The sequence below is a fragment of the Prinia subflava genome, chromosome 8 (genome assembly GCF_021018805.1).
Source record: "Prinia subflava isolate CZ2003 ecotype Zambia chromosome 8, Cam_Psub_1.2, whole genome shotgun sequence".
In the NCBI taxonomy this organism is placed as follows: Eukaryota; Metazoa; Chordata; class Aves; order Passeriformes; family Cisticolidae; genus Prinia; species Prinia subflava.
The window spans coordinates 21,034,291-21,058,668 of NC_086254.1; the positions used below are offsets into that span (position 1 = coordinate 21,034,291).

At 67.9% G+C, this 24,378-nt stretch overlaps 3 protein-coding genes across 10 annotated transcripts; 2 read left to right on the plus strand and 1 right to left on the minus strand.

Annotated features, from left to right (window-relative positions):
• The first annotated feature begins 29 nt into the window (after nt 1-29).
• On the plus strand, nt 30-8,005 carry ITGA2B (integrin subunit alpha 2b). 4 transcript variants are annotated; one of them, XM_063404065.1, is made up of 30 exons: nt 31-276; nt 351-481; nt 561-658; nt 736-901; nt 972-1,021; nt 1,366-1,411; nt 1,603-1,728; nt 1,812-1,859; nt 2,107-2,150; nt 2,258-2,317; nt 2,480-2,532; nt 2,667-2,875; nt 2,963-3,145; nt 3,222-3,267; nt 3,345-3,449; nt 3,576-3,631; nt 3,730-3,881; nt 4,117-4,230; nt 4,979-5,049; nt 5,120-5,267; nt 5,668-5,760; nt 5,843-5,922; nt 6,043-6,123; nt 6,192-6,294; nt 6,389-6,541; nt 6,624-6,734; nt 6,884-6,997; nt 7,158-7,304; nt 7,380-7,502; nt 7,796-8,005. In XM_063404065.1, the coding sequence occupies exons 1-30, from the start codon at nt 128-130 to the stop codon at nt 7,883-7,885; spliced, it is 3,150 nt and encodes a 1,049-aa protein (XP_063260135.1). In that variant the 5' UTR covers nt 31-127; the 3' UTR covers nt 7,886-8,005. The 4 variants fall into 4 exon arrangements, with proteins under 4 accessions (XP_063260137.1, XP_063260135.1, XP_063260138.1 ...); XM_063404066.1 differs by having other exon boundaries at nt 34-276; nt 7,197-7,304; XM_063404067.1 differs by lacking the exon at nt 7,380-7,502 and having other exon boundaries at nt 30-276.
• An 894-nt stretch (nt 8,006-8,899) lies between these two features.
• On the plus strand, nt 8,900-17,295 carry FAM171A2 (family with sequence similarity 171 member A2). Its single transcript, XM_063404069.1, has 9 exons — nt 8,900-9,122; nt 11,922-12,149; nt 13,019-13,111; nt 13,255-13,413; nt 13,499-13,675; nt 13,891-14,007; nt 14,333-14,459; nt 15,037-16,308; nt 17,006-17,295. The coding sequence occupies exons 1-9, from the start codon at nt 9,014-9,016 to the stop codon at nt 17,058-17,060; spliced, it is 2,337 nt and encodes a 778-aa protein (XP_063260139.1). The 5' UTR covers nt 8,900-9,013; the 3' UTR covers nt 17,061-17,295.
• Nucleotides 17,296-17,346: 51 nt separating this feature from the next.
• On the minus strand, nt 17,347-23,197 carry GRN (granulin precursor). Of its 5 annotated transcripts, none has more exons than XM_063404072.1 (13): nt 23,097-23,197; nt 22,033-22,136; nt 21,886-21,960; nt 21,702-21,786; nt 21,511-21,614; nt 21,281-21,428; nt 21,101-21,207; nt 20,171-20,285; nt 19,993-20,090; nt 19,208-19,450; nt 18,243-18,485; nt 17,588-17,872; nt 17,347-17,518 (listed from the first exon to the last, which is right to left on the minus strand). In XM_063404072.1, the coding sequence occupies exons 2-13, from the start codon at nt 22,120-22,122 to the stop codon at nt 17,420-17,422; spliced, it is 1,692 nt and encodes a 563-aa protein (XP_063260142.1). In that variant the 5' UTR covers nt 22,123-22,136; nt 23,097-23,197; the 3' UTR covers nt 17,347-17,419. The 5 variants fall into 5 exon arrangements, with proteins under 5 accessions (XP_063260142.1, XP_063260141.1, XP_063260140.1 ...); XM_063404071.1 differs by having other exon boundaries at nt 19,208-19,411; nt 23,002-23,153; XM_063404070.1 differs by having other exon boundaries at nt 23,002-23,153.
• Nucleotides 23,198-24,378: the final 1,181 nt, after the last annotated feature.

Genomic DNA, 24,378 nt, shown 5'->3' on the forward strand with positions numbered 1-24,378 from the left:
GGAGCGGATGTGCGCCCGGGGGGGCCCTTCCTGTGTTCCCCATTCCTGCTGGCCCCGTCCCCAGCTGCGTCCCCCGAGATAAGCCAGGGACGCCCAGGGACGGGGACTGTGGCCACATTTTTGGGTGATGATGGGGCTGCTGCGGGTGCTGCTGCTCCTCGGGGGGCTGCGCCTGCCCCCCATGCTGGGGCTTCTCCAGGACCCCCCCACTATCTACGAGGGACCCCCCGGCAGCTATTTCGGTTTCGCCTTGGATTTCCACATGAGCGAGGGAAGGTAGGGAGGCACCGCGGTGTCGGGGTCGGGCACGGCACCCGCCCGCCGGCCCTGACACCCGCTCTGCCCCGCAGGCCCAGCGTGGCGGTGGGGGCCCCCCGTGCCAACACCTCCCAGCCCGGCGTGGCTCAGCCCGGCGCCGTCTTCCTCTGCCTCTGGCCCCCCGGAAAGACCCCCTGCCACCCCCTCCCCATCGACACTGCGGGTGCGTGGGCGCCGCGGGGCGGGGGATGGGCGCGGGGAGGGTGCCAGCTCCGCACGTTCCCCCTCTCCCGCTCCCCCAGGGGACGAGAGCGAGACCCAGGGCACCTTGGAATTCCACACCTACAAGTCGCACCAGTGGCTGGGAGCGTCCGTCACCAGCTGGGACGGCAAACTGGTGGTGGGTGAATCCGGGGGGGACGTGGGCAGCCTGGGGTGGCGGCGTGGACACCGAGCCTGTCCCATCGCCGTGCCCAGGTCTGTGCCCCGCTGCAGCACTGGAACGCCATGGAGGGGCCGCACGAGGCGTTCCGCACCCCGACGGGCACCTGCTTCGTGCGGAGCCCGGGGCAGCGGCGCGCCGTGTGGTACTCGCCCTGCCGCGACCAGACCATGGCCATCACCTACCGCCAGACCAGCTACGGTGAGGGGGCACCGGGGAGCGGGGGGTGTCCCCAGCCCCGCGTCCGGCTGACCCTGCCCTGTGCCCTTAGTGCACGACAAGCGCTACTGCGAGATCGGCTTCAGCGCCGCTGTCACCGCGGTGAGAGCGGACTCGAGGGGCTTGGGGGACCCGAAGGACTCGGGGGGCTCGGGCACCTTGGGGGAATCCGGGGGCGGCGCCCGTGGGGCGCTGAGAGAGATGCAGAGGGTGTGGCCAGGATGGTACTTGGGTGTCAGGGCGGGGGGTTGTTGGGGTAGGGATGTTGAGATGGGAGATGCTGGAGTGGGAATTCCGGGAGCAGATGTTCTAGGAGTGGGGGGGATACTGGAAGGGGATGCTGGAAGTGCGATGATGGGAAATACTGGGGTAGAGGATACTTGGGTGAAGATGCTTTGGAGGGATGCCAGGGTGCCCTGGTGGTGCTGAGCCAGCTCCTCCCGCAGGACGGGACGCTGGTGCTGGGTGCCCCCGGCGGGTTCTACTTCACGGGTGAGTCCTTCCTGCCGGCGCGGCCACCCCGGCTGGTGCTCCCGGGGTGCTCCTTTTGGGTGGACGCGGCGGGAGGAGGGCACCCCGGATAAGCACCCCATAAGTGCCACCCGCAGTGGCACTGACAGTCCCGGGCGTGTGGCAGTGGGTGCCCCATGAGTGCCCGTGTTCCCCGCCGCGGTGTCCCTCAGGGCTCGTGTACTCGGTGGAGCTGGACAAGATCCTCAGGCGCTTCCTCGGCACGTCCCTGCTGTGGCTGGGAAGCCCCGGGCGCCCCACGGAGCCGGTGTTCGGGGATTATGAGGACGGGTACCGGGGTGAGCAGCGGGCATGGGCACCCTGCCCCACTGCCAGCTCCTGCTGGGGTACCCCGGGGTCACCAGTGCCCATCTCCCTGCAGGGTACTCGGTGGCTGTGGGCGAGTTTGATGGCAACCCCAAAACCAAAGGTAGGGCTGGGGGGTGCAGGGAACAGGGGTTGATGGGCCTGGGGCACCCCGGAGCTCCAGAGCGACTTTGCTTCCCTTCCCGAGGGGGATGGACAGGTTGTGCCAGGACAGGGGTCTCGTCCATCTCTGTGCCCTCATGCCCCCATGTCGCACCAGGGGTGTCCCTGTGCCCACTCCAGTGCCGGGGGTATCCCCGTGCCCCCCTCCATGTCCCAGTGGGGGCACTCAGGGCTCTCATCCCTCACAGAATACGTGGTGGGTGTTCCCAACAAGAGCAACACGAGGGGTGAGGTGAGTGCTGAGAGTGTCCAGTGCCGGTGCCTGGCCGAGGGGACACCAGGGGACACCACCATGTGTCCCCCCGGGCTGGGCCTGGCGTCTGACACTGCCCTGGGCAGGTGGAGATCTTCTCTGCGGGGGACACCCTGCGCCGGCTGCGGGGCATCGCCAGCGAGCAGGTACCCCCGCCCTGTGCCACCCCCAGCACCCCGGGTGCTCCACAGCACTCCTGCCTCCATCGCATTGCGCCCCAGCCCTCCAGCACCCCCTGCTCCCCCAGCCTGCCCGAACGCTGTCCCCCTGGCACCCCCCATGCCACCCTCCACCTGGACCCTTTCCAGGTGGCTTCGTACTTCGGGCACACGGTGGCAGTGGCCGATGTTGATGGGGACGGGTGAGAACAGGGACAGCTGTCCTCCCCCTCCTCCATGGGGACACCCAGGGGTGCTGCCCCGTGCCTGGCACACCGCTGGGTGCCCCCAGTCCCCAAACCTGGGGACCCTGACCCTGACCCCGCGCCGGGCACAGGCGGGATGACCTGCTGGTGGGAGCACCCCTGTACATGGCTCGGCGCTCCGACGGGCAGCGCAGCGAACTGGGGCGCCTCTACCTCTACCTGGGGCGGGGACAGCAGCCCCTGGCCGGGCCCCCTCAGACCCTGACGGGCACCCACCCCTACGGCCGCTTCGCCGCCGCCATCGCCAGCCTCGGGGACCTGGACAAGGACGGCTTCGGCGGTAACAGCGGGAGGGGAGGCGGATGTTCCCCGGTGCCACGCGTTGGGGAAACTGAGGCAGGGGTGCTCACATCCCTTGTGTCCCCAGACGTGGCCGTGGGCGCCCCGCAGGGGGGTGACAGTGGCAGCGGGCAGGTCTTCATCTTCCGTGGGCAGAGCGAGGGGCTGGCGCCGGTGCCCACCCAGCGCCTCAACAGCCCCTTCCCCGGCCCCGCCGCCTTCGGCTTCGCGCTGCGCGGTGCCACCGACCTGGACGGCAACGGCTACGCGGGTACAGCCCTGGCACGACGTCGCTCTGCCACCCCTCTGTCACCACCCCAGCACCGACCCTCTGCTTGTCCCTGCAGATCTGCTCGTGGGGGCTTACAGAGCGGACAAGGTGGCCCTGTACCAGTGAGTGCCCATGCCTGCGGTGGCCCGGGGCTCCCTGTTGGGTCCCCTGGCACCTCAGCAATGTCCCCGTGCCCCAGGGGACTACCTGTGGTGGTGGCCCAGACCCAGCTGAGTGTCCCCGACGGGCTGAACCCTGAGACCCTGGACTGTGTCCTGCCCGACTCCGGTGTCCGTGTCAGCTGGTGAGGGGTCACTCCCATGGGGACACTGCCGTGGGGACACTATGGGGACATCACTGTGGGGACCATGGGTCACCACTGTGGGCACAGGACAGGTCCCTGAGAACTTGTTGGTGTTGTCCCCCTCAGCTTCCACGTGGTGTTTTGTGTCAGCGTGACGGGCCAGCACATCCCTCAGAGCATCCGTAAGTGCCAGTGTCACCCTGGGGGCACCACTGTCACACGGGCACCGCTGGGGTGTCATCGCGGGTGTCACCAGTGCCACCCTCCTGTTCCCCACCAGACCTGGAGGCTGAGCTGCAGCTGGACCGGCTGAAGCCCCGGCCGTCGCGGAGGGTGCTGCTGCTGCGGGGACACCAATCGTCCTGGCAGGAGCAGCTGGTGGTGGCACCGGGGACACCCCCTGTGTGCAACAACCTTACCGCCTACCTGCGGGTACAGGCACAGCATGGCAGAGGGCGGGGACAATCTATGGAGGGTGGGGGACAGGAATGGGGATGTGGCATCTCCAGCCAGGATGGGGACGGGGTTGGGGACAGGGATTGGGGATAACAGTGTCTCTCTCTCCCAGGAGGGTGGGTAATAGGGATAGGGCAGTGGTGGGTGGGGGCCCTGGGGTGGAGTGGGCACGGGATGCCCTCCAGAGTGTTCTGCCTGTGGGTGTCCCCAGGAGGAGGCTGAGTTCAAGGACAAGCTGAGCCCGGTGGCCCTGAGTGTGGCCCTGATGCTGCCCAGAGAGGCCCCGGGGCTGGTGCTCTATGGGGACACCCTGGTGCAGGCACAGGTAAGTGGGACATGGCTGTGGGAGGATGTCACTGTGGTGACATGGGGTGGGCTCATCCCCACAGCTGGGCCAGGGCACATGTGGGTACCCCCAGCCTGGGTGTGCCCAGCTCTGGGGTCCCCAGCCTGTGCCAGTGTCCCCAACATCCCCCTGGGACATTGCCTCTGTCCCACCCCCCACTGTCCCCAGTTTCCACGGGGATGTGGCTCCTACCCCTGACACTGTCCCTCATTCCCTCCGGTATGTGCCCCCATACTGCCCTTGCCACTCCTTGGCATGTCCATCCTGTTCTGCCTGCTGTGCTCACCCTGCAGTCCCCAGTCCCTCCCCTGGATGTGCCCTCTGTACCCAGCACTGTCCCCATTCCCAACCCTGAGAATATCCCCTCTGTTCCCCCTGCCATCCCAAATCCCTCCCCAGGATGTCCCCCTGCTGTCCTGGCTCCCCCTTTGGTGTGTCTCAGGGTATGTCCCCAATTGTCCCCCTGGATGTCCACTCTGCTGTCCCCATTATTCCCTCTCAGAGATGCCATCTCCCTCCCCTCCATCCCTGGTCTCTCTCTGGAATGTCCCCTCTCTACTCTGCACTGTCCCAAATCTTCCCTCTAGGATGTCCCCTCTGGCTCCTCCACCAGCCCAATCCCTCCCCGGGATGTCCTCCCCGTGCCCCCTGCTGTCCCCAATAACTCCCTTCCCACACCTCACCCTGGATGGGGGGGTCCCCCTGTCTCCTCCTTGCCCCCTCCCAGACGCACATCATCCTGGAAGACTGTGGCGATGACAACCTCTGTGTCCCCGATCTCCACCTGACCGCCGACACGTGAGCGGGGAGGGGTGAGGGAGTGCTTGGTGTCCCCGCGGGGTGCTGAGGCCTGTCCCCATGTCCCCAGCCCCAGCCAACGCCTGCTGATCGGCGCGGAGGCGGCGTTGTCCCTGCGCGCCAGCGCCACCAACGCGGGCGAAGGCGCCTTCGAGGCGGAGCTGAGGGTGCAGCTGCCCCCCGGGACCCACTACCAGGCTGCCCGCAGCTCCATCCCGGTGGGTGCTGAGTGGGGGGCTCATATTCTGTCCTTGGTGGTGTCTGGGGTAGGGGGCTCATGTCCTGCCCTTGGTGGCCATCACCCTCTTTGGGGGTGCCCAGTGCTGATGGGTGCTGGGAGATGCCCAGGGCAGGGGCTCAAACTGTGTCCTTGGTGGCTGTCACCTTCCATGGGGCTGCCTGGTGGTGGTGGGTGCCAAGGGATCCTGGCTTGAGGGCAGGATGATCCTGGCATCTCCTGCCCTTGGTGGCCGTCACTCCCCACAGGGTCTCCACTGGTGTTCAGGGGTGTCCGGGGTGTGGAGCTCAAGCCCTGCCCTCAGCTCATGCAGGTCCCCAGCATGGTTGGTTCATGGGGGGGTCCATGATGTGTCCCCATCCCATGTCCCCACCCCACAGGGGCAGGAGAAGCTGAGCTGCAACCCCAAGAAGGAGAACGGGACCCACGTGGTGCTCTGCGAGTTGGGCAACCCCATGAAAGCGGGGGCCCGGGTAAGGGGGAAGGGGGTCTCTGCTGTGCCTGCCACCCACTGGGGCTGGTCACCCACCTGCTCCTCTCCTCTGCTGTCCCCAGATCACCGTGGACATGGAGCTGAGCGTGTCTGGGCTGGAGGATATGGGGGATGCCATCACCTTCCATCTCCAGCTGCGGAGGTGACAGCCTGCTGTCCCCCTGTCCCCCACGCACTGCTGGGACACTGGCACCTTGGGCTCAGTGTCCTCAGCGTGTCCCCAAACTCAGTGTCCATCTCTCACCTCGCTGTGTCCTCACAGCAAGAACAGCCCCAGCCCCAGCAACGCGTCAGTGACGGTGACAGTGCCCGTGGAGGCAGAGGCAGAGATGGAGCTGCGAGGGTGAGGGTCTGGGGGACATGGGGATAATGGGGGGACAAAGGGGGCCACTGACCCCCCTCTCCCACCAGCAACTCCCTGCCTGCCACCACGGTGCTGCCCACTAGCTGGCACTGGGTGGAGGGCAGCCACCGGCTCGAGGACCACGGCATCAAGGTGGAGCACGTCTATGAGGTAGAACAAGGACCTATGAGTATAGGTCCTCAGGGGATGTCCCCTCCCCAGCGTCAACCCCTGTGCTGGGCATCATCCCACCGTCCTCCCGCAGCTCCACAACAAAGGTCCCGGCACGGTCAGCGGGGTCACCCTGAGCCTCGCCGTCCCGCACCTGGTGGGCGGCCACGTCCTGCTCTACCTGCTGGAGCTGGGCACCGAGGGGGGCATGAACTGCTCCCACCACCCTGCGCTCAACCCCGCCCAGGTAGGGGCTGCGGCACCGCTGCCCGCCGGCGGGCGCCGGGACATGCCAGGGAGATGCGTGTCACCGCTGTGTCCTCTTCCAGCTGGAGATCTCCCGTCCGACGGCCGCAGCTCGCGGGAACCGCAGCCACCGGCGGGAGCGCCGGGAGGCGGAGCCGGCCCCGGGAGCCGGGCTGGGGAACCTCGTCCGTGTGGTGAGAGAGTGACCCTGGGGACCTGCAGGGGTGCCAGGGTGGGGGCTGCATCTGCATCCCTTGGGTGACCCTGGGGACCTGCAGCCCATGGTGGGTACAGGGCTGGGAGTGTCCCCTGGGGTGAGGACAACACCCACTGTGTCCCTCAGGACTGTGACAATGCCACGTGCGTGGACATCACCTGCCACGTGCCCAGCCTGAGCAAGGACCAGCGGGCACTGGTCAGTGTCCACGCCCTGCTCTGGATGGACACCCTGCAGCAGGTACTGTCCCCTCCTGGGGACAGAGGGGATGCGGTGGCATTGTGGCCCGAGGGCATCCCTGCAATGTCCCGTCCTGCACGGTGGCTCCCAGAGATCACCCTGGGGATGCCATGTGTGGGGTCACAGGTGTGCTGCTAGCTGCCAGCACCCCTGGTGCCAGGTTCCCATGTGTTCCCATGTGTCCCCCGTGTGTCCCCAGCGGGAGCACCTCCTGACGCAGTTCCTCATCCAGTCACAAGCGTGGTTCAACACCTCGGCCATGCCCTACCGCGTCCAGCCCCGGGTCCTGCCCACCGGCAAGGCTGAGGTAGGGCTAGCGTGGGTGTGGGGACACAGGGACAGGCCGTGGTGGCAGCGGTGTCACCCATCTGTCCCTCTGCAGGCTGACACCCGCGTGGTGCGTGCCAGTCCTGGGGGCGAGGGGGCTGTGCCAGTGTGGTGGGTGGTGCTGGGGGTCCTGGCCGGGCTCCTGCTCCTCACCCTCCTCATCCTCCTCATGTGGAAGGTGAGTGGGCGCTGGGGGACACTGGTGACATCCACAGTGGTGGTGGGGCCTCACTGGCACCAGAGGGACCATGAAATGTGGGACATAGTCCTGGGGGTGGGGGCTGTGAGATGGGACGGGGGGACAGCAGCGCAGGTGACGCTGCACAGCCCAGGTGGGTGACACTGGGGGTTCCCCAGAGGCTGGTGCCAGGGGACCTCTCAGGAGTGATCTCATGGGGTCCCTGCGGTGGTGCCACAGGGATCTCCAGGGGGCTGGTAATGTGGGATCATTGTCCCTGTGTCCCCTTCCAGGTGGGTTTCTTCAAGAGGACGCGGCCGCCTGCCGAGGGGGACCCGCAGGAGCCCGGCCAGGCCCAGGAGCTGGGGAGTGCCCAGGACTAGCGCTGTCCCCGGGGTCCCCCTGTGCCTCACCCCCACCCAGCTCCCGTTCCCCAGCCCCCCGAGTGCCCGTGGGGCCTCAGCCCTGCTCTTCTCCCCCGGACAATAAACCCCTGTCCTGCCCTCGGGTGCTGCCCACGGGATGTGGTTGTGTCCCCCCAGACCTGCACCCGGGGGGTCTGGCAGGGGACAGGGCACAGCAGGGGAGCAGGGAGGATTTTGGGGACCCCCCGTGTGCCCTTGCGGGGTGCCCCGGGAAGGCCGTCGGGGGGGCTGGTGCCGGGGTCAGTCCCGGGGGCTGGTGCAGTGCCGGGGGATCCGCACTGGGGCCGGGGCCGGTACCGTGGGGTGTCACGGGACCGGGGTCAGTCCCACGGGACCGGGGGATCGTGCCCGTGCCAAAGGCCAGTCCTAAAAAGCCGCTGCGCTACCGGGAATCGACAATGAGGCTCCAGAAGTGCCGCGAGTGGGTCCGGGAATGCTGGTGCCGGTACAGGGTCAGTCCCGGGATGACGGCGTCGGTATCATGTGCCCGTCCCGGGGCTTGGGGTGCAGCCGGGAATGGGTCCCGGGAGGCCTGTGAGGTACCGGGGACATTGCCAGACTGCCGGTGCCAGTACCGCAGTGAGTCCTGCAGTGCCGGGTCCCGGTCTCGGGGCGGTAGCGGGGGTGGATACAGCGGGTCGGGATCGGTACTGGGGATAGTTCCGGGGCTCGAGGCAGTGTCAGAGGTGGATCTGGGGATCGGTGCCGATGTCGGGGGTGGGTCCTGAGATGCCGCTGCTGATACCAGGGTCAGTCCTGGGATGCCAGTGACGGTACCGAGCCCCGGTTCAGGTCCCGGAGCGGTCCCAGGGAGGGGTGCCGGCGTCTGTTGCAGTACGGGCGATGGGTCCCGGGTCTCGGGGCACTGTGGGGGCGGTGCCGGAGCTCTGGGGCGGTGCCGGGGGTTGGTCTGGGGGGTCTCGGGGCGGTGCCGGGGGTGGTCCCGGTGCCGGGGCGGTGCCGCTCCGGGGGTGGGCACTGGGCGGCCGTGCCCGGCGGCTCCGGCAGGTGGAGCCCGGTCCCCGCGGCGGGCGGGCGGACGGGCCGGGCGGGCCGGGCATGGCGGGGTAACGGCGCGGAGCCACCATGCGGCCCCGCCGCCTCCTGCCGCCGCTGCCGCCGCTGCCGGTGCTGCTGCTGCTGGCGGCCGCGGGCGGCCGGCGGGCGCGGGGCGCGGCGGAGCCCGGAGCGCACGGTGAGAGCGGCCTTTGTGTGCGGGGCGGGGGGCGCCGCCGGCAACACCCTCGCCGCCCTCCCCGCCCGACCCCCGCGCCCACATCCCTCCGGCATCCCTTGGTCCCCACCCCTTGCCCCGCACTACCCCAGCCCGACCAACGCCCCCGCTCCCCTATTCCCGCCCGATCCCCGCACCGACATCCCCCAGCATCCTTTGAACCCGATCGCCCCCCCGCGCACCACCCCCCGATCGATCCCAGCCCCGGCCCCCCAGCCCCGCCCGACCCCAGCCCCGACATCCCCCCGGCATCCCTTGGCTCCGTCACCCCCTCAGCAGCACCGGCCCCCTCCCGACCCCCGCCCCGGCACCCCCCGGCCCCCAGACCCCCATCCCCGCCCCGAATCCCCACGATCCCGACATCCCCATCCCTTCCAGGCCCCTCCGGCTCCCCCGGCTCCGGCACCCCCGTCCTTGCCCACCCGCGCCCCCGCCGCGCCCACGTCCCCCCGGCCATTTCCCCGGTCCATCCCCCTTGGCCATCCCCGGCTCTGTCTGTCCGGCCGCACCCCCGTCTGTCCGTCTGTCTTCCCCTCCCCGGGCGGTTCTGGCCACCGGCGGGCAGAGGGTGATGGGTGGGGGGCCTGGGCAGTGCCGGGGGTGTATCTGGTTGGGTGGGGGTCACTGACAGAGCTTGGGGGGCAGAGGGTGGGGGTGGTCCCAGAGCTTGCGGTGCAGGATGGTGCGGGGGGGTCCCGTGCAGCGCCAAGGGTTGGTGATGGTGGGTGGGGGTCACAAACCAGGGGGTGAAGGAAGTTGGGTGGGGATCGTGGACAGAGCTTGGGGGTACAGGAGGGTGGGTGGGGGTCCTAAGCAGAGCTCGAGGGTGCCTGATGGTGGGTGGATGTCCCAGGTCAGGCGGTGCATGATGGTGGGTGGGCAAGGGGGTCCTTGAACAGCACCCGGGGGTGCGGGATGGCAGGCAGGGTGGGCCTTGGCGTCCCCACGGTTCCCTGTGACCCCCTCCTGCACCCCAAACCCTCCTGGCAGAGCCCCTGTGCCACAGGGGTGAGAGGGCCTGTGGGATGAGGGGGGGGTCCCTGACCCATCCTGTCTGTCTGGCTCAGCTCCTCGCTGGCGTCACCCCTGCCCATCCCCGTCCCCACGGGGTGACAAACATGACACGGCTCCTCACTGCCACCCCAGGGCCTGGCACGTCCCGCTGCACCTCATGGGACCGTGGGGTCAGACTGGGAGGCACTGGGGTCACTGGGGAGCCAGCGAGCGGCCAGGGTGCCCCGCGGTTGCCGTGCCACCCCCTGGGGACTCTTTGGTGATGGTGGGGGGACAGAGAGTGGGAATGGGGACGGCCATGCCTGTGCCCCCGCGCTGGGGGTGGCACAATGGCCCCCCCTGTCTCCGGCAGACACCGGGGTGGCAGTTGGTGCCAGCTGTCCGCGGCAGCTGCGGGTGGCCGGCGTGTGGCCGTGGGGACATTCCTGCCGGCGGGTGCCGGCTGTCCCCGCCGTGCGGGGGGACACCCTCAGCCCCTCCATTCCTGAGAGCCGCCCTCCCGCCCCTGTGCATCGCTGGAGCAGCTGCTGCGAATTTTCCCCCCCTCTCCCATTGCCACATCTGGGCCGCATCCGGGCCGGGGCGGGTCGGGGTGGGGACCCGGCGGAGCGGGGGGTTCCGGGGGCCGGGGCTGCGGGGGGCCGGGCGGGAGCCCCGGGGCGGCGGGATGAAGGAGGTCGTTGCCTGGGTGACGGCGCCGGAGCCGGGACCGCTGCCAAGGGCTGCGGATCATGCGCGGGATGGCGCCGGCTCGGGGGGGCCGGGGGCACACGGGGGTTTAGGGTCCTCCCCTCCCTCGAGCCGGGCCCTGCAGAAGGAACTTGCTGGGGGGATCCCTCCCTCTGCTGCTGGTGGGGCCTGCTGGGGTCGAGACCCCCTGACCTTGGGACAGGTGTGAGCAGCATGCTGGGGGTGGCCGCTGGTGGGGGGGTTGAGAGTGACATGACTGGGTGCCCCCACTCGGGTGGGCACGGCACCCTGGGGCCAGCCCCCCCTCAAGAGGGCACAGGGTGGGCACAGCAGTGATGCTCACGCCCCCTCAGGACAGTGCCTGCTGCCTGTTGGGGAGGACCTGTGACCTGTCAGGGTGGTGCCTGTGACGCACCTGGGTGGTGGCTGTGACCTGCTGGGGATGGTGGGCACTGGGATCCCACCCCCTGCTAGGACGGTGGCCATGACCCACCAGGATGGTGCCCAGGCTTTCTGGGATGGTGCCTGTGACCTGTCGGGGTGGGTCCCACCATCCTGCCTGGATGGTGACCGTGATCCACTGGGACAGGTCCCATCACCTGCTGGGGTGGTGACCATCACCCGCCAGGATCGTGGTTGTGATGGTGACCATGAGCCCCTGGAATGGTGGCCATGAGCCCCTGGGATGGTGGCCATGACCTGGCAGGGTGTTCCACCACCTGCTGAAATGGTGACCGGAGCTCCTGTGCCGTTGGCCATGATCCCTGCGATGGGGATGGTGACCAGGACCCAGCAGGACATGTCCCACCACCTCTTGGTGTGGTGCCCACCATCCATCAGGACGGTGCCCATGACCTCCTGGGATGGTGCCCATGAACCACTAGGACGGGTCTGTGAGCCCCGGGTTGTTTCCCACCACCTGCTGGGATGGTGGCCGTGCCCACTGGGTCAGTGGCTGTGACTCCCGAGGTGTGTCCCACCCCCGTCCCTGTGCCGGTGGTGCCCCGGGGGTCCATGCCCGTGCCCACGCCAATGTCCCCGCCTGTGTCCCTGCAGAGGTGCTACTGCGGGTGCAAGTGTTTGAGAGCGGGACGCTGGCCCCGCTGGCGCAGGCGGCCCTGGACGTGTTCGGTGCCCGCAGCGCGCTGGCAGCCGGGACCACTGACCACACGGGCACCGGGGTCCTGCCCGTGCCCTACCGCCTGGGCTCCTGGCTGCTTGTCACCGCCACGCGCCGCGGATACGTCACTGCCTCTGTCCCCTGGCGCGTCACCAAACTGCCACGTGAGTCAGCAGCAGCCCCAGCCTGGGGGGACCCCAGTGCCTTCCTGGACGGCTTTGGTTGGGGTCCGCAATCCCTTACTGTGGTCTCTGAGTCTGACCAGGGGGCACAATCCCTTCCTAAGGGGATTTGAGCCACAATGGGGGAGACCCAATCCCTTCTTGAGGGTTCTGGGTCTGATTGGAGGTCCTCAATTCCTAACTGGGGGACTCTGAGCCCTCTGTGGGGTCATTAGTCCCTTAATGGGACCTCAGTCCTTTCTTTACAGGGGTCCCCTAATAGTTTTCAGTGTAGGGGTCCCTTACACAAGGGTGTTTGGGAGGGGTCTGGCCCCTTCGGGAGGGGACAACCATGTCCTGGTGGCCCCCAACTCCCCCATCCCAACCCAAGCCATCCCATCCCAGGGCAGGGGAAGTTGGGGGTGCCCCCTGGGATGCACTCCAGCCCTTTTCCCCAGGGCAGGGGGGAGTGGGGAGTGGCATCAATGGGAGTGGTCACCTGGAGGGGGGTGGCACACATGGGAGCACTCAACTGGGCAGGTGGGAGTGGGGGTACAGGGATTGGAGGTACAGGGTGGGGGATGGGGGAATGAGGGGTACTGGGATGAAGTCATTCAGGGACAGGGATGGAGAATGCATGGATGGGGTTGTGGGGGGGTTGCCCCCACCCTGCCCACTGCCTGCCCCCACCTGTTCCTCCTGTCCCTGTCCCCAATGCACCTTACCCCTTGCTGTCTCCCCTTCCCCACCCCCTCTGCAGACCCCATCTACCCCCTATCATTCCTCCCAAGCCCGGGAGGAGTGTGTGTGTATCTTGGGGGTCCAGGTGTGTGTATTTTGGGGTCCCCCATCACCCCGTCTTCCCCTTGCAGTCTACGCCTCCATCAGCCTCTACTTGCTCCCAGAGCGCCCGGCCACGCTCATCCTGTACGAGGACCTGGTCCAGATCCTCCTGGGATCCCCAGGTGAGACACGGGAATGGCAGTGGGTGACACCACCAGCCCCCTCGGGTGCTGCCACCCACCCTGTGCCCCCCGGCTGAACCGTGGGGATGGCGGTAGGTGACACCACCAGCCCCCCAGTGCTGCCTCCCGCCGTGTCCCCGCAGGTGGCCGTGGGCAGCCGTGGGCGCAGTTCCCCCGGCGGGCAGCCCGCCTGCCCCGCAGCTCCACCTACAGCCAGCTCGCCGCGTCCCTCACCGCCGCCTCCGGCCCCAGCCTGGCCCGCGCCTTCCCCGCCTTCCTCGGGGCCGAGCAGGACGGCAGCGGTACGGGGGACACACGGAACTTAGGGAGTGGGGGCACACCCCATGTGGCCCCCCCTTAGGAGTGTCCCCATCCTTGTCCCCGCAGCCAATGGCACCTGGCTGGAGCTGGCGCCGGTGGCGGCTGTCAGCGTCCACCTGTTCACCGGCAACGGGACCGAGGTGCCGCTGGCCGGCCCCGTCCATCTGTCCCTCCCTTTGGCCCCCGACGCCGCGGCTGTGGTGGCCACCAGTGTGCCAGCCTGGAGGTTTGACCCCAAGAGCGGTGAGTGCTGGTTGGGGGTGGCAGAGGGGGACACAGCTCCTGCTGGGGGTGGCAGAGGGGGACACAGCTCCTGCTGGGGGTGGCAGAGGAGGACACAGCTCCGGCTGGGGGTGGCAGAGGAGGACACAGCTCCTGCTGGGGGTGGCAGGGGGGGACACGGCTCCTGCTGGGGGGTGTGGCAAGTGTGAGGGGTCGCAGCCGGTGTGTTCCCACAGGGCTGTGGGTCCGTAACGGGACGGGGCTGATCCGAAAGGAGGGCCGGCAGCTGTACTGGACATTCGTCTCCTCCCAGCTGGGATATTGGGCAGCAGCTCTGCCCTCCCCCAGCACAGGTAAGGTGACACCTGTGGGTGCCCTCCCAGCCTGTGTCCCCTGGCTCTGGGGACAGGCTGGCTGGGCAGTGGTGGCAGCAGCTTGGGGTGCTTTCCTCTCTGACCCACCTGTCTCACGGCTGCCTGAGGGGGCTGGGACCCTGGAGTGCTCCTTGGTTCCCCCAATCCCATTGTCCCCAGGGCTGTCTGAGGCTGGGGGGTCATCGCAGCCCCTTGGGGTGCTCTGGGGGGGTGTTCCCTTTGTCCCTCTGTCCCGGGGCTGTCTGGGGAGAGCCCCCCAGGGTACTCTTAGGAGGGGCTCCCCCTCTGACCCTGTTGTCCCCAGGGCTGGTGGCAATGGCAGCAGGTGTGACAGACATCACCACCTACCACACCATCTTCCTCCTCACCATCCTGGGTGCCCTGGCCCTGCTGGTCCTCATCCTCCTCTGCCTCCTCATCTACTACTGCAGGTCAGCACCGGCTGCATCCTGACCGTGGTGGGAGGGTGAGAACAGAACCCGACATTCCGTGTGGGAATGGGGGTCTGCACCCACCTGTAACCCCTGGGGGGCTATGGGGAGCATTTCCTAGCACCCTGTAACTGGTTATGGGGAGGGGGCAGCATCCTCTTGGTACCCCTGGGTGCAGTGCCTATGTCTGGCTTTGGGAAGGGGAGCACCACCCCATGGCACCCCCAGGTGCCCCAGACCTGACTATGAGGAATGGGCACCACCACCCTTCTGGCACCCTTGAATGCCCTGTAGCCATTTTGGGGGTCACCACCCCTTGAAACCCCCAAATGCCTTTTAGTTGGCTATAGGGAGGAGGCACCAGCCTGTGGCACCTTTGGGTGCTTTTCAGCTGGATTTGGGAGCCAAACACCAATCTCCAGAATCCTTGTGTGTCCTACGGCTGGCTTGGGAGGGGAGACACCACTCCCCAGCACCCCTGGGTACCCTAGTGCCCCCTCCCCTAGCTCCTTCCAGCAGGCTAGCGAGGGGAGGAGCAGGGGGACCCCCGCCCCCACGTTCCCCCGTCTTCCCGCAGGCGGCGGTGCCTGAAGCCGCGGGCGCAGCACCGCAAGCTGCCGCTGCCAGGGCCGCTGGACGCGGCGCGCCGGGACCAGGCCACCTCGGTGTCCCAGCTGGACCTCCTGTGCGGGGGCAGCCACCTGGAGACCGCCTCCTCGGGGGGGGACACCGACCTGCCCACCCCCAGCCTGCCCCCCTCGACCCGCGAGCTGACCCCCGCCCGGCCGGACTTCTTCCAGCCGCCGGCCCACGCCCCGCTCCGCGCCGGCCCCCGGCCCGCGGCAGCCACTCTGGCCCCCCGCCGCCGCCAGCCCCCCGCCCACGAGGACTACGGCCGCCCGGGCGAAGCCTTCGGCCTCCGGGCCGCCCGCTCGGTGGACGGGCTGCAGCCGCCCGACGAGCACCCCCGGGCCGCCCCCGCCTTCCCCCCGCGGCCCCCCTCGCCCTCGTTCTCCCGTTACGGGCCGCAGCCCACCGAGCACCCGCTGCCTGAGCCGCCCCCGCGCCCGCCCTCGCTGGCCCCCCCCGGCCCCCTGCTCCTCTGCGGGCCCCTGGACCGGGGCGGGGGGGCCGAGGATGTTTACCGGGGGGTGATGCCCACCCTCCTCATCCCCGCCCGCTACATGCGCCTGGCCCCCGGCGAGCCCGAGGGTCCCCCCGAAGCTGATGGGGGACCCGGTTCGACGGCGGCGACGGCCGCGCCCCCGCCCCCCCCATCCTCCGGGCAGCCCTTCGAGGAAGGGGAAAACTGGGGCGGAGCCCGTGCCCCCCAGCCGGTGAGTGGCTCGGTGGCGATCCCGGTGCTGCTGGACGGGTCGGCGGTGGCCCAGCTTAACGGGGAGCTGCAGGCGCTGGCGGGGCAGCAGCTCCTGGAACTGGGGGGGCCGCGACCCCCGAGAGCTTGGTTCGTGTCCCTGGACGGGCGCTCCTCCCAGGTTCGGCATTCCTACATCGACCTGCAGGGCAGCGACAGGGGCCCCGGCCCCGCGCCCCCTCCCCGCCTTCCCCGGGCCGCCGGAGGCGGGGAGGAGGACGGGGGGCCGCGGCCCCCCCTGCCCGCAGCCTCCCCCGAGGACAGCTCGCTGGCCCCCTTGCTGGAAGCGGGCAGCGGGGGGCGGCGAGGGGGGGGCAGCGGGCGCAGCAGCGCCAGCGACGCCCCCCGAGACTCCCTGACTAGCCCCGAGGAGGAGGCGCTGGCCGAGGCGGGCGACGGAGGGGACGAGGGGGGCGACCGCAAGAGCCCCTGGCAGAAGCGGGAGGAGCGGCCTCTGATGGTCTTCAATGTCAAGTGAGTGTGGGGAGGGCCGTCCCCTGGTCCCGGCGTGGGGGCTGAGATGGGGGGACACTGCTGCTGTCACCCTTCTTAGCCCACCCCTGTCCTGCCCGCCACTGTCTCCTCCCACCACCGTCCTCTGCCATCACTGTCCCATCGCTGTGCCACCCGACTGCCATCTCATCCCACCACCATCCCATCTGCCATCAGTCCCATCAGTCCCATCCCACCACAATCTCACACAGCCATCATCTCATCCCACCGCTGTCATCCCCATGCCACCCTCCCACCACCCTGTTCTGTCACTGTCCCATCCTATACTGCCATCCCACCACCCTCCCTACACCATCCTGCCTTGTCACTGTCCTCCCCCACCACCATCCTGTTCTGCCACCATCGTGTCCCATCACTGTCCCACCCCACCGCCATCCCATCCCACCACCACGGTCCCTTTTTGTCACCAGCCCTCCCATTCCTCCCACTCATTCCGGCCCCTGTTCTTTGCCCAGCCCTTCCCAGTGCCCTGCCAGGGGAGGGGCCAGAGGCCACACCCATGCCACCCGTGTCCCCATCTGCTTGCCACCAGGCTCTGCCACACGGGATCCTGCTACCCCACCTCCACACCACCATCCACCTCCCTTTCTTTTGGGGGTGGGAACTGCAGGCTCCATGTCCCCCAGTCCTGAGCATGTCCCCACTTGTGTCCCCACAGGACAGGTGGGGCTGGCACTGCCCCCCGAGCCAGCGGTGCCTCCAAGCTGCCATAGGAGCCGGGGGGGGCCCTGTCCCCCCACCCTCATCCCCCTTTGGATTTTAACTGTGTTTCTAAATGTTTTCTACGTGGTGAGGATGAAGAGGGGTCATTGGGGCCAGGCTGGCAGAGGGGGGGCCATGGCGAGCTCCCCGGGTGCCAGGCTGGGCAGGGAGCTGCTGCCTGCACCTGCCTGCACGTCCTGCCTGCTCCTTAGAGGCATTAATATATTAAACACACAAAATCCCCCCTGCCTCTGCCTCCTGCCTCAATTTCCCCCTCGCCAAGAGCCGTGGATGCAGTTTCTCCTAAGAAACTGTTTATTGGGGTGGTGGCACTCGAGGGCTGCTGGTGGTGGCGGTGTTCCCAGTGACATCAGAGCAGGTCCCAGCGCTGGGGGCTGCACCCCCAGCCCCCCCTGGTGCAGCGGGACCCCGCGGGGCAGCAGTGGCGGCCATCGGAGCAGCAGGTGCCCTGCAGAGAGAAACAGAGTGAGGGGGGGTGATGCCACCCCCAGCCCCACCCTGCTGTCCCCCCACTCACCTGGGCAAAGGGGCAGCACCCCCAGGAGCCTCCCCGGGCCTGGCAGCACCGCTGGCCCCCGTGGCAGAAGCCAGTGGCACCGCAGGGCACGAGGCCACCCGGGTGGGTGCCAGTGGCTCGCAGTGGGGCGGGGGCTGCCCGGCGGGGGGCTGAAGGGGTCTGGCGGGGGCCTGAGGGCGTTGGCAGGAGCGGGGTGGGTGCCAGCAGCTTCTCACAGCTCTCAGTGGCCACGTTGCAGGTGTAGCCCCGGGGGCAGCAGTGCTGGTGGTCCCCACAGCAAACGGCCTGGGGGGCACACAGGATGGGGTCAGGGGGGGACAGGGGTGTCTGGGGGACACAGGTGTCCAGGTACGAGGGACACAGGTACATCAGGGACCCAAGGTATCCAGGTGTCCCCAGTAGAGCCCTGGGGACCGTGCCAAACCCTGTCCCCAAGCTGCCCATAGAGCCTCCATGGAGGGGACCAGTGACAAATGTGGGAGTGCCCCATGTCCCTGCCCTCCCCCAGCCCTGCTTGTCCTTAAAAGGTCACCCCCCACAGTCATGCTCTGTCCCAGTCCCCTCCATTCCATTCCCAAATGCTCATTCACCAGGACAACACCCCACCCCTGGGCCCCCCACCCCCAGGACCCCAAACCCCAGGCACTCCCCTCACCTGCTCGAGGGGGCAGCACCCCCAGGTGCCCAGGCTCAGCCGGCAGCATGTGCTCCCATCAGGACAGCTCGTCTTCTCATCACATTTGACATCCCTCAGTGTCACCTGTCCCCCCCGGGGCAGCGCCGGGGTCTTGCGCACCCAGGGCCGGTGGGTGCCCCCGTCCTGCAGGCAGCTGCCCCCCTCGGGGTCGCAGGTGTAGCCCTGGGGGCAGCAGTGCACGTGGTCGGGGCAGCAGACAGCCTGGGGGGCAAAGAGGGGGGGCTGAGCACAGGGGACTCCCAGTAACACAGCTGGGGGACCTCCAGGGGAGAGTCTCCTCCTGCCTGTTCCTGCCCTCCCCTGCTCTGTGACTCCCTCAGACCCAGCCTGGCTCCATCCCCACTTTGAGGGGGGCAGATATGGGGACCCCCTCGTGATGCTTCTGCCCCTCTGTGGGATGCATGAATATCCCTGAGCATCCTCAAATCCCCGAGCACCCCGGTGGCCTTGTGTGCCTCTGTCACCTCCTGCCACTGGGGCCCCAAACTGGCCCCAGTTAGCAGAGGGGGTCTGACTGGGGCTGGGGGGCAGCAAAGGGGCTCTGTGTCCCATGGGGAAATCAGGGGTTTGGAGCCTGCCCTCCCCTGTCCTGAGGGGACATCTGCCCTCATCCTTCAAGCAGCAAAGGGGCACATCTGGCCTTGACCGTCCTGGGGAAAAGGAAACATTGGCCTTTGTCCCCTCAGGCCACAGGAGACCCCCAGTCCATGGGGCTGTTGAGGGGGACGGGCAGTCGCTGTGCCCTGCTGAACGCTCCCACGGCCCCCAGACAGGTCCACTGAGCCATGTGCCCCCATCCAAGGACACCCCAGGACCCCCTGGAATCTCTGCTCAGTCCAGGATGCCCTGCTCCCCTGGGTGCACCCCTGGGCCCCCACCCCACAGCCATGGACCCCCATGGCCGTGGGCAGAGTCCTCCCCACCTTCTCGAGGGGGCAGCACCCCCAGGTGCCCAGGCTCATCCGGCAGCACGTGCTCCCATCAGGACAGCTCGTCTCTTCATCACAAATGACAACCCCTGATGTCACCTGTCCCCCCCGGGGCAGCGCCGGGGTCTTGCGCACCCAGGGCTGGTGGGTGCCCCCGTCCTGCAGGCAGCTGCCCCCCTCGGGGTCACAGGTGTAGCCCTGGGGGCAGCAGTGCACGTGGTCAGGGCAGCAGACAGCCTGGGGCGCAAAGAGGGGGGGCTGAGCACAAGGGATCCCCTCAGGGACTGCCAGCTCCCCTCCTGCCCATTCCTGCCATCCTCATTCCCACCCCTGCCCCAGCAGTGAGGAAGGGTGGATATGGGGACCCCCTCATTGCTCTTGACCTCCCCCCTCAGCAGGAGGACCTGGGAAGGTCCCTGAGAATCCCGGTGGCTTCATGTCCCTCCACCACCTCCCGCCACTGGAGCCCCAAACTGGCCCCAGTTAGGACAGAGGGTCTGACTGGGGGATGTCAAAGTGACTCAGTGTCACTTTGATGATCCCCAGCTGACATTAGGGAATGGGAGCCCTCCTGGGGACATCTCCCAGTCCTGGAGGGGCACAGGGGACCCCCATCCTTGTCCCTCCCAAGGCGGACAGGGGACACCAAACCTTGTCCTGGGCAAGTACAAGGAACACCCACCCTTGTCCTCAGTGGAATAAGACACAGCTGCCCTCATCCCACCCAGGGGGACAGGGGACACCTGCCTGTCCCAGGGGGCACAGGGGACCCCCCATACCTGCTCGAGGGGGCAGCACCCCCAGGCCCCTGAGATGAGCCGGCAGCAGGTGTTCCCGTTGGGACAGCTCGTCTTCTCGTCACACTTGACATCATGCGCTGGGGACAGGGGACAGTCAGGGCTGGTGTCCCCTCCCAGGGACAGGGGACGGGGTGGTTGCTCCCTGGGGGGATCTCACCTGTAGGCAGTGCTGCCAGGGGAGCAGAGGCCCCCAGGGAGGTGCAGGTGGAGTGGATCAGGTCACAGGTGGTGCCCTGGGGACAGCAGTGCTGCCCGTCACCGCAGCACACAGCCTGGGGGGAGACACAGCATGACAAGGACCTTGGGGATGGGGACAGGGGGTGCACAGCATGGGGGTGCATGGTATGGACGTGTCCTGGGGACAGCATGGCCTGGGGGGAGAGATATGGGGTGGCTGGGACTCTGGGGACAAGGACAGGGTGTGCACAGCATGGGGGCCATGGCATAGGGTGCCTGGGGTACAGCACAGGGTGCCTGGTATGGGGACACGGCACAGGGCGGGGTGTCCAGGGCCCAGTGTCCACTACAACACAGCATGTCCAGTGTGGAATTGGTGTCAGGGTTGTCGGTCTAGTGTCTGGATTGGGACAGGGTGCCCAAGACAGGGTGCCTGGCATCACTGTGGGATACTTGGAATTGGGATGTCTAGAATGGGCTGCCTGTATAGACTGGTACAGGGTGAGTGGTGTGTGTTGGGGGTGTGGGGTGCCTGCTTTGGAGTGCCCAGTGAGGGGTGGCTGTCACAGGCTGCCTGGCGTGGGGTACTTGGTTTGGGGTGTTCAGTGAGGGGGGGCTGGTTTGGGGTGTTCACTGAGAAGGGGCTGGTTCAGGGTGTTCATTGAGGGGGGGCTGGTTTGGGGTGTTCAGTGAGTGGCTGGTTTGGGGTGTTCAGTGAGGAGTGGCTGGTTTGGGGTGTTCACTGAGAAGGGGCTGGTTCGGGGTGTTCATTGAGGGGGGGCTGGTTTGGGGTGTTCAGTGAGTGGCTGGTTTGGGGTGTTCACTGAGAAGGGGCTGGTTTGGGGTGCCGGGCACAGGAGGTTTGGCCCAGCTGCCATCGCGGGGTGCCCATGGCTGTGGCAGCACTCACGTTCTGCAGGGGACAGCAGCCGTACTGCGTTGGGGAGAGCTGGCAGCAGGTCGCCCCGTCGGGACACGCTGAGCGGCCGTCGGGACACAGCACCTGGCGCAGTGCGACTGAGGGGACACGCAGTGTCACCGTGTCCCCTCTGAGGGCATGGTGAGGGCGCCCCAAGGTGACACCCCTTACCTGGGGTGGGGGGCTGGCGCTTCCAGGCGGGGAAGGCTGTGCTCAGGGGGACGTCAGTGTCACCGGTGGGGGACACACAGCGCCCGTGGGTCAGGTCGCAGATGGTGGCATGGGGACAGCAGTGCACCTTGTCAGCACAGCACGAGGCCTGTGGGTGCCAGCAGCGCTCGTCACAGCCAGGGCCATGCCAGGTCCCACCCTCAGTGTCCCCGTGTCCCCACACCCCATACCTGGGGCATGGGGCAGCACCCCCAGGCGCCGCTGCTTGTCACACAGCACGTGGCATCATCGGGACACTCGGACTGGCCATCAGGACAGGGGACAGCCCGGGGGGCTGCGGAGACAGGTGAGGCACCCCTGTGTTCATCCTGTCCCCTCGAGGCCCACACCTGACCCCACCCATGCACCCGTGTCCCCATACCCAGGTCTGTGACACAGGACTGCCCATCAGCGCTGCAGTGGGACCCTCGGGGACAGCAGCGGTGGCCCCCAGCGCAGGGGACACTCTGGGGAGAGAGAAGGGGGTGGGAGGGCAGGGGGGTCAGGGAGGGCACTCCAAACGGCAGTGAGAGGGGGGAAACTGAGGCACAGGGGATGGGGCTCACCTCTGGCAGCTGGCAGCTGATGGGAGGGCAGGATGAGCTGTCCTGGCACCCCATTGCACTGCGGGCAGGCAGGGCCTGGGGGGGCACAGAGGGGGTTATCATCCCCTGCTGAGGTGCCCCCAAGCCCCCCAAACCCTGTGCACTCACCGGGGTGACAGGGCAGGGTCCCCCATGAGGACAGGGCAGCTGGGCCCCTGCGCCGGCCAGGGCCACCCACAGCAGCAGGAGGGTCCTCATGGCTCTGGGGGCACCTGTGGGACCCCCCCGAACCCCCCGGCCTCAGTTTCCCTTCTCACTGAGCGGACCGGAAGCTCTGGCCCCCAAATCTCACTTCTTCTTTCAGCCATGTGTTGGGAAAGCCCCAGACCTCCACTTTACCCAGCCCCCCGTTTTACCCAGCCCCCCCAGCCCGGGGTGCTGGGGGGCACCTCAGGGTGCTGGGGGTCCCCTGCAGAAAGCGGGGGGCACTGCGGTGTGTGGCATTTCACCGCGCCCCGATAACATCTCCCTGCGGCGCCGGCCGCCCCCCCGCGCTCCCCGTCCCGTCCCGTCCCTCTCCACAATCACTTTCACTTCCCTTTCCCCGCGGTGACACCTCCCCCCCGCCCAGGGGTGCCACACGGGCTGCCGTGTCCCACGGCGGAGGCTCTGCTCCCCTCGCTGCTCCGAGGGTCCGGGACAGCTCGGGGGGACCCTGGGGACACCCCTGCGACCCCCCAGGGCAGGGCTGGGCTCTGCCCTCGACATCCCCCACGCCAGACCCAGTGCTCCCAGTGCTCGCAGCATTCCACCCAGCAGGGACTCCCAGTACCTCCCCTATGTCTGCCAAGACCTCCCGGGGAATCCCGGCGTTCCCCCGTGACTCTCAGTATCTCCCAGTGCCTTCCCGTGACCCCCGTGACTCCTAGTTCCTCCCAGCACCTCCCAATGCTCGCAGCACCTCCCAGTCGCCCGTCTGACTCCCAGGTCCCTCCAGTACCTCCCAGTGTTCCCCCGTGACTCCCAGTTCCTCCCGTGACTCCCAGTTCCTCCTAGCAGCTCCCAGCGCTCCCAGCACCTCCCAGTCCCTTCCAGCCATGCCCGTGGCTCCCGGTGCTCCCGGTCCGTCCGAGTTACCCCGTGTGTCCCGGTGTGTCCCGGTGTGTCCCGGTGTGTCCCGGTGTGTCCCCGTCCCTCCGAGTCCCCCCTGCCCGGTGCCTCCCCGTACCCACCAGCGTTCCCAGCTCCCTGTCCCGGTCCCTGCCGCAAGCCCCGCCTCCCGCCGGCCGAGAGCCCCGCCCCTGCCTCCCATTGGCCGTCCGCCGCATCCGCCGCGCGTCTATTGGCCAGCCCGGGGTGAGGGGGCGGGCACAGCAGCTGCCCGCCGCCGTCACGTGACGGGTGATCACGTGATCCCACTCCTCCCGGGGCTCCAGGGGCTAAAACGGGGGGGGGGGGGGGGGGGCTCGGCCGGACCCCCGGAATGACCGGGGCACACGGACCCCTCTGCCCGGGTCACACGGACCCGCCAGATCCCTCTGCCCGGGGCACACGGACCCCCCAGACCCCTCTGCCCGGAGCACACGGACCCCCCAGACCCCCCTGCCCGGGGCACACGGACCCCCCAGACCCCTCTGCCCGGGGCACACGGACCCTCCTGGGCCCCCTGCCCGGGGCACACGGACCCCTCTGCCCGAGGCAGTCACCCCTCTGCCTGCAGCCTTGAGCCCCCCTGTGCGGCCCCAGACCCCCTCCCCAGGGCACCGGCCCCCCACCCGGGGCACAGACCCTGGTGCCCGGTGCACAGGGTTTCGCCCCTTGGTGTTGCTGAGCCCTCCAGACCTCGCTCCTAGGGCAGGCAGCACACCCGGATCCTCCCCAACCCCCCTAAACTTCCATGAGCCGCCACAGCTCCCTCCAGTCATCCCCAATCTCCCCGACTCTCCCAAAACGCCAACCTTTGCCCATCCTCCCTCCCAATGCCCACAAGTGCCCCTAAATCCTCTCCAAATCCCCTCAAACCCCCTGTGCCCCAAAGACAACTTCAGTCTCTCCAACCTTTCCCAAAATTTCGAACCTCCTTCTCCAAGCCTTTCCCACCCTCTCCAAGCTCCCCTAAATCCTACCAATGCTCCTCCAAACCCCCCTCCACCTCCACAAACCCCTCTTCCAGCTGACCCCAAACATTCCCTAAACTCCCAACTTTCCCTTCTACACCAACTCCCTCATTGTCCCTCAACTCCCCCAAATCATGCCCCAACCTCCCCAGTCCCAATAAATTCACTCCAAAACCTCCTCCAACCACTCCAGCACCCCCAAGCCTCCCTTCAAACCCCCTCAACTCTTCAGCTCTCTCCAAACCCTCCCTAAACTCCAAACCTCCCCTTCCAACACCCCAAATCCACTGCAAACTCTCCAAACCACCTCCGACCCTCCCAACTCTTCCTAAGCCATTTTAGCCCATGCCAACCTCTCTCCCACTCCCTTTCCAGCCCCCCAGCCTCTCCCTAGACC

Excerpts from the sequence above, each read along its gene's own strand:
- ITGA2B (XM_063404065.1), top strand. The coding sequence starts at position 128 with ATGATGGGGCTGCTGCGGGTGCTGCTGCTCCTCGGGGGGCTGCGCCTG. Across the intron at positions 2,318-2,479 it reads GGGGCATCGCCAGCGAGCAG|GTGGCTTCGTACTTCGGGCA; the intron begins GTACCCCCGCCC and ends GACCCTTTCCAG. Across the intron at positions 6,295-6,388 it reads AGGTGGAGCACGTCTATGAG|CTCCACAACAAAGGTCCCGG; the intron begins GTAGAACAAGGA and ends GTCCTCCCGCAG.
- FAM171A2 (XM_063404069.1), top strand. The coding sequence starts at position 9,014 with ATGCGGCCCCGCCGCCTCCTGCCGCCGCTGCCGCCGCTGCCGGTGCTG. Across the intron at positions 13,414-13,498 it reads GGCCGAGCAGGACGGCAGCG|CCAATGGCACCTGGCTGGAG; the intron begins GTACGGGGGACA and ends TTGTCCCCGCAG. Across the intron at positions 14,460-15,036 it reads CTCCTCATCTACTACTGCAG|GCGGCGGTGCCTGAAGCCGC; the intron begins GTCAGCACCGGC and ends GTCTTCCCGCAG.
- GRN (XM_063404072.1), bottom strand. The coding sequence starts at position 22,122 with ATGAGGACCCTCCTGCTGCTGTGGGTGGCCCTGGCCGGCGCAGGGGCC. Across the intron at positions 21,787-21,885 it reads TCAGCTGCCAGCTGCCAGAG|AGTGTCCCCTGCGCTGGGGG; the intron begins GTGAGCCCCATC and ends CTCTCTCCCCAG. Across the intron at positions 17,519-17,587 it reads GGTGCTGCCCCTTTGCCCAG|GGCACCTGCTGCTCCGATGG; the intron begins GTGAGTGGGGGG and ends TTCTCTCTGCAG.